At 55.1% G+C, this 7,045-nt stretch overlaps 1 protein-coding gene across 1 annotated transcript in view; it reads left to right on the forward strand.

Moving 5' to 3' along the window:
- The window catches only part of MDH2 (malate dehydrogenase 2), a 13,659-nt gene extending 7,277 nt beyond the window's left edge, over positions 1-6,382 (forward strand). The window contains exons 5-9 of the mRNA XM_007103976.4: positions 379-504; positions 3,157-3,234; positions 4,149-4,248; positions 4,590-4,741; positions 6,062-6,382. Coding sequence (XP_007104038.1) covers positions 379-504; positions 3,157-3,234; positions 4,149-4,248; positions 4,590-4,741; positions 6,062-6,193 — 588 coding nt within the window. The 3' untranslated portion in view covers positions 6,194-6,382. The remainder of the gene's footprint in view (positions 1-378; positions 505-3,156; positions 3,235-4,148; positions 4,249-4,589; positions 4,742-6,061) is intronic.
- The last annotated feature ends 663 nt before the right edge of the window (positions 6,383-7,045 follow it).

Genomic DNA, 7,045 nt, shown 5'->3' on the forward strand with positions numbered 1-7,045 from the left:
CTGTCTTTTTTTTTTTTTTTTTTTTTTTTAATGGCCACTTGGGCTAAGTCCCAGCTGGAGCGGAAGGTGCCTTGTGGAGCCTTCATCACATTTTTAAGTTAATAGTTGAAGGGTCACGTGCATGTTTGAACTTTGGGCTGGGAGGCCACCAAGGGGAAGAGTGCCTCCCTCAGCGAATGGTTCCTTCTTTCTCGTGGCGGGGAAAAGAAGCAGTCTTTTAGAGTAGGGGGCCTTCCATCGTGAAGGTCGCTCTTCAGGGCAATTTAATGTGACAGCTTAGGGCTTGTTAATGGTCCGACGAAAAGATTTTTCCTTCTGTCGCATGGCCCTGCTTTCAGAACGCAGGCAAATTGTGCCCCTCTCTCTTGGATTTACTAGGTTAACTCCACCATCCCAATCACAGCAGAAGTTTTCAAGAAACACGGAGTATACAACCCCAATAAAATATTTGGGGTGACAACCCTGGACATTGTCCGAGCCAACACTTTTGTTGCAGAACTGAAGGTAAGGGCTGCATCGGGCATCTTTCAAGTTACCTTTCTGAACCTCTCTGGCTATTCTTGGCTCATTTACGGGCATGGAGGACACCGGGGCCCTTACAGGTCACATGTAATTGGAGGGTTTAAGTGTCTTTATAGTTCGCCTCCTTGGTGGGAAGCAGCTTGCGCGTTTTCTTGGGGAACACAGACGGCAGGCCCCTGCAGGCTGAAACCGGCCAAGCTTGCTCTTCTCCCTGCTGCATCAAGGGTTCGGCTTTCCCTGGGTCTCTCACTGGCTAGACTGGGTTGCGCTCTTCGTGTTCATCGGCTCGGCTCTGAAAACTGGTCCTAACAGGTTTTACCCACTAATCACTGGACAAATGAGAAAATCAGCAAACATGAAGAACTTGGGAAGGTCCCTGAAATCATGTCAGAATTCTTGTCGCTGGTCTGTGTTCTGACTCCCTTCTCGGGTACCTGCAGTGACTTACCTCAGTTCTGCTCCTGCTGGCTGCCTGCTTCTTCCTGAGCCGCCAGGCTTGTCCCGAGGGGGGTTTGGCACCGGCGCCAGGTCTGGAGTCCTCGGTACCTTTCACAACTCGCTGTCTAGTCTGTTGGGTTATGGACTCAGCAGAACCACTTCCTCTGGCCCAAATAAGTGTCCCTCCTGAGCTCCAGGCCATTTTTCGTGAACTTGTGGAGGAGGGGGTCCTCCCAAGTCGGAAATAATTGTCGTGCACACAGCTTAGTGAGGAGGGCGCACGCGGGACCGTTGACCTTCCTCTTCCTCCCCTGCGCCCGGCACTTCTCTTCTGGGGTGTGGACGGCACGTGCCCCGCTGAGATTCATGCTCTGGCGTGTTCCTCAGGCTCTGCCTTCCGAGTGGGGTCGGATCCCTGAGATGTGGCCCCGGGGCCTGGGAGCTCTGTGAGTGAGGCGGAAAGAGACACTTTAGTTCCAGAGACAACTGAATCACCATTCCAGCGCACGTGTGTTCAGACCGTGGTTGTCTTCGAGTCAGGAAAGGCTTTGCGGAGCGGGTCTCGGTGAAGCCGAGTCTGAACGCACCCAGGCCGGGAGGCGGGGGCTTCCCGAGGCACACACCCCGGTTCCTGGAAGCAGCAGTGCTCGTTCTGTAGGGCTCCCGTGGTGCTGCCAGCTCCAGGGGGAAGCACACGTTTTCCCTGGGCCCCTCATCCTGCTGCAACAGTAGACACCTGTGGCTATTTGAATTAATTATAATAAATTAGAAACTGGTCCTCTGTTGCACCAGCCACACTTGAGATGCTCCAAAGCCCCACGTGGCTGCTGTGTCCCCACAGAGAGTTCTGTTAGACCATGGAGGCTCGGCCTCGAAGCTTTGCCATGTGAGGTGGGGAAGCATGTCTCCGCCCTGGCCGGAGAATCTAGCGCTGGATGCGTCAGTTAGGGAATGCGCCCTTTACCTCAGGCTGCCTGGCATTCTGAAAAGTTCCTGAATTGCATGGAGAATGAAAGGCTGCCCTTAACCTCGCAGCCTCTGGCTCCCGCCTCGGCCGTCTCTGCCCCCGCGTTCCACTGGGCTTGCCCTTTGCACTTCATGCTCTGCTGATGGTACATGCTCTGTGAACCCCCAGGTCTTTGTTCTTTCTGCTCCTTTTGCCTAGAATACGCTTCCCTTGGCGGGGTCCTGCTCCTTCCCAGATGAAGTTAGGTCTGCCCCAGGAGGCCTTCTCTCAGGTGCCTTCCAGAGCCACCCTGTGGCTGGCTTCACCCATCGCACTGGAGCATCTCTTTGTGTCTGTCTCATTTTGGACAACGAGCTTCTCAAAAGCAGGGGCCCTTTCTGTTCGTGCCTGTGTCCCTGGTGACCGGCGTGGTGCCCCGGCCTGTAGACGCTGCCGTGCACGTCCATTAACTGTGCTGCTGGGTCTGCCCGCCCTTGTGGCTGGGCCGCGCAACCTAGGCAAGGCTGGTTCCTAACTTACGGTGTCGCTCTTTAGCAGCTGCAGCATTGGGGGAAGGTGGCAGCATTTGGGGACTGCTCGCCCCCTCCCGTTACTCCCACCGGCTTCTGTTTTTGACTGTGTTAAGAAATACCTGGTTCGCAGATTCTTGGGGGCATCGTGCCTCCGGTTTCACAGATGAATCGGCCGTCCCAGCAAGCCCCACTTAATGAACCCTGGCGTTGTGACCCCTTTCAACTTGGTTTCCTTCTTTCTGTTCCAATCACTGTTTGAGTTGCCGGGCTTCTCAGCCCTGGGTGTTCTGGAATCTCGCTCTGGGACGAGGCGTTTGTTCTCTGTAACAAAGTGTAGGCACCTGAGTCTGAGCTGACGCATGGGGATGACATCAGGTGTGGGAAAGAGGATTGTCATCCTCTGATGCCAAGGAGCTGTCGGCCTGATGGGGACCAACTGGGACCCTTCAAGAAGGCAGTTTTCAGCGCACTGTGAAGGGAAAGCCTCGGAGTGACCTCCCCAGACACCGAGCTACTCACTGCATGTGTTGGAACTGACGTTAGGCCGTGCAGGGGGGCCTAGTGGGACATGTGAGCACGGCTGGGGTCAGGCGGCCTCTTGCCTGGTTTCCGAGTTCTGTGGATTTTTCCGGTATTCGTGCTTTAGGTGCATATGACATGTTTTACACTCAAAGTGCTTGTTAAAAGTTAATCAAGCTTTACACTTTTGGTGACCAGGGTTTGGACCCGGCTCGCATCAACGTTCCTGTCATTGGCGGCCATGCTGGGAAGACCATCATCCCCCTGATCTCTCAGGTGTGTGTGTGTCACCCTGCCCGGAAGCCTCAAGACCACGAGCACGGTTCAGAGGTTCACTTTGGGGCCCTCGGATCAGGCTGACACGGATCTCACCTCACCGTCTGGTGTTACTTTGAAGGGATTCCCGCTGTGGGGCTGTGGTCAGCCCCCACAGCTGTGGGGGTGAGTGTGGTCAGAAGGTGTTCAAAACGGCCAGCTCCTACACAGGGAAGACTGCTGGTGGAAACATCACTGCCTTCCTGATTAGGTCAGAGCAGGCAAAGCTGCTGCGTTTACAAATGAGGAGAGACAAGGTAAACACCACTGAGAATAAGATAAATCACGTCATAACCTCAGGAGAAAATACTGAGGAAGCACCTTTTAAATCTAAGTTGATGGACATCCTACAAAGCGAGCGTTCAGTACCCTTGACAGATGTCCTGGAAGCCAGGGGAGGACTGCGGAAGCAGTCAAAGGCGAGATCCCTGGGTGCCGGTGGGTCCAGGGGAGGACTGCGGAAGCAGTCAAAGGCGAGATCCCTGGGTGCCGGTGGGTCCTGGGCAGGACCCTGAACAGAAGGGACGGTGGTGGAACAGTCGGTGACCGTTGGATGAGGTCTGTGGTTTAGTGAATTTCCTGTTCCTTATAATTGCACTGTGGTTATGTAAAGTGTTATCAGGGTAAGCCAGGTGAGGAAAATCTTTCTGCTATTTTTACAACGTTTCTCTAAGTCTAAAATTAGTCCAAAATAGAGAAGGTTTTTTTAAAATGAGTAGAGAACTCACTACACCTCCCAACAAAGTCGGCTTTTTCTTTAAAGAAGAGGTCTTGATTTCCCATGTGGCAGCGATGCCGGGGCCCGCCGGGCGTGGGGCTGGGAGGTGACCGGAGCCTGGCCCTGCTCACACGATCCCTGTGACTTCCACTTGCAGTGCACCCCCAAGGTGGACTTCCCCCAGGACCAGCTGACCACCCTCATCGGGCGGATCCAGGAGGCCGGCACGGAGGTGGTGAAGGCTAAGGCCGGAGCAGGTAGGCGCTCAGGCAGCCCCAGGCTTTTAGAGGCAGAGCCGAAGACTCATGAGGGCCCAGCAAGGAGCGGGTCCTTTTCTGAGTTTCACGTCCATCTGCTTGATAAGCAGCCCCCCAGTCAGAGGGCAGGGCAGCTTGCCGGGGGGCGTGGAGTAGTGTTTGAGGTCAGCAGAGCTAATTCCGTGTCATCTGCGGGTCCGTCACTTCAAGGGACGCTGATCTAAATTCCTGATGAGGCTGGAAAGCTGGAGGTTATGCAGATGGGGTTTTAGCTGGCGGGTGGCTCACCTGGACCTTATGTTCGCAGCGCTAGCTTGGCTGACCTGCCTTTGTCCTCCTAGGCTCTGCCACCCTATCCATGGCGTATGCTGGAGCCCGGTTTGTCTTCTCCCTCGTGGATGCGATGAACGGAAAGGAAGGAGTTGTCGAATGTTCCTTCATTAAGTCCCAAGAAACGGACTGTCCGTATTTCTCCACACCATTGCTGCTGGGGGTATGTATCCTGGGGGCCAGATCTTGGCCGGAAGGAGGAGCATTTTCTGTAGCTGAGGCTCAGCAGCTGTGCTCCGTGCGTTTGCTCCATGATTCAGATTTCCTTGTGCAGTAACTGCAGCTCACCGCCTGGCCTGTGCTTGGATTTTTGAGGGTAGAAGCATCACAGAATCAATCGGGAGCGGGGAGCAACCTCAGTCTGTGGGGCTGACGGGAATCTCACGGCGCCAGCAGCCGGCCAGCGGCGGCCGCCTGGGTATGTCTCCCAGCGAGACCCTCGCTGTGTCCGAGGCGGCCCACGGACAGCCCTCACAGAAGAGGCTTCCCCGCGCCAGGCTGTGCTTGTTCTCGTTCTGACCTCGGGGCCTGCCGAGGCGCGTGCCGTTGTTAGACCCTCCAGGTCAGGCATTCCTGGGTCCTGCCCCTCGTCCCGCTGGTTTCCCTTCTTGAAATGCACTGACTAGAAGGGACGGGGCCCTTCTAGTCACCTTGCTGGCTTCAGCCAGGCTGGTTTGGGGCAGCTCTCTGGTCTGCTTGACTCCTACCGAGTCTTCAGTGAGCAGGTTTCCACGTCTCAGCCGAGGGCACCCGCTGGAATCGGGCAAACGTGTGCTCGCCTTCCTCGTGCCCAGAAAGAAGCCCTTCCCCAGACACCCTGGTGTCCAGAATCCCTGAGACCGACACCAGTCTCCAGAACTAACTGTGGTTAGCTCCAGAAGCAGCTGAGCGCAGGTGTGTGCAGCATGGTGGGGCCTGTAGGAGAGGCCCCCAAGGCTGATAGTCCTGGTCAGGGAGGCTCCGAGGAGGCGGCCTGGACGCCAGCCTGCTGTTTTCCTAACGTCCGACGTGTATCTCCTTAATTACGTTGGATTCAGGCGGCTATTAAAGTGTTTCTTCAGTCCTTTACCAACTTGGGAAAAAAAAAACCAGATCCCAAAAGTACACCGTGTGTCAGGGAGGAGAACTCAGGCGCTACTAATTATTGAGTTATTTGTGTGCCAAGCAACCCACGTGCGTCCTCACAGCCTCCCGTGGGGTCGATACGGAAACACACTTGGCGGGTGCGTGACAGGTGCACGTACAGTGAGTGCCAGAGCCCGGCTCCCAGCCCAGGGCTGAATGACAGAAGCTGAGCTCCTGGCACGGCTCACACCCGTCCTGCCCCGTCCCCGGGGTGTGCGGCTCCCTCAGCAGGCTGCCCAGAAGCCACCCGTTAGACAGGCGAGGCAGGGCTGATGAAGTTACGAGCGGGATTTTCTGTAACAAACCCATTCGTGGAAACTCTCTTGTAAAATCTTACCACCTCCCCTCTCTCCTTCAGAAAAAGGGCATCGAGAAGAATCTAGGCATTGGCAAAATCTCCCCTTTCGAAGAGAAGATGATCGCCGAGGCCATTCCTGAGCTGAAAGCCTCCATCAAGAAAGGAGAGGAGTTTGTAAAGAGCATGAAGTGAGAAGGTGGTTAGCGAGCAGGCCGTCTCCGTAACTTATTAAGGCGTCGTGTCGCTGTAAAGCCACTTCACACACCTTGGTCTGTCTTCTCAGTTTGCTTTGATGATGAGTATTGTATTAGCGACCTACCCCTTCCAAATCTCGGGTCAGCCTGTCGGTGCGTCAATAAAAGCAGGCTTTGATTTTCTTTTTCAAGGTCTCCAATTAAATACTGTGCTTTCAGAACCCCACTGGAGCTGACTGCAGAGTGTGTGTCTGGCGTCTCTTCCATCACGAATCAGAATTAGGTGTTATCTAAAAAGTAGACTGAAACATCATGGTCTCATCAGTAGCTTCAAGTCTGTAATCTTCATCAGTAACTGCTCTCCCAACCCTGCTCTTTGCACCATCGTGTCCCTCAGGGGTGTGAGCTGAAGGAAGGGCCAGCTTGGGTCTGATTCCTCGGTGTCCTCTCGCCTGTGCGGGCGGCAGCTCAGTGGCCGACGCTGGGCCGCTGTCTTCTGTCGCAGGTTCTTTCTGTGTGGTTTTTCTGGCCAAGCAGACAGCACCACTGGCTGGACGTCGTCCTCTTCTGATCGAGCCCTGATGTTCAGTGGCAATGACTGGCCAAAGCCAGAATTGTGAGGAGGGCTGGGCAGGGGCAGGAACAACCAAACCAAAACACCAGCTGCAGCCACAGGGCTGAGGACACAGGGGAGGTGGCTTCGTGTCTTCACCGGTGGCCAGAAGGGACTTTGTCGCGTTAGCTGGGCTTAGGATACATGTGGGGAATTAAAGGGAGACCTGATTCCCTTCGGGTACAGTTTGCTCCCCAGAAGCCGTGGCCGCTGAAGTGGAAACCGGGAGCTCAATAC

The sequence above is a fragment of the Physeter macrocephalus genome, chromosome 14 (genome assembly GCF_002837175.3).
Source record: "Physeter macrocephalus isolate SW-GA chromosome 14, ASM283717v5, whole genome shotgun sequence".
In the NCBI taxonomy this organism is placed as follows: domain Eukaryota; kingdom Metazoa; phylum Chordata; class Mammalia; order Artiodactyla; family Physeteridae; genus Physeter; species Physeter macrocephalus.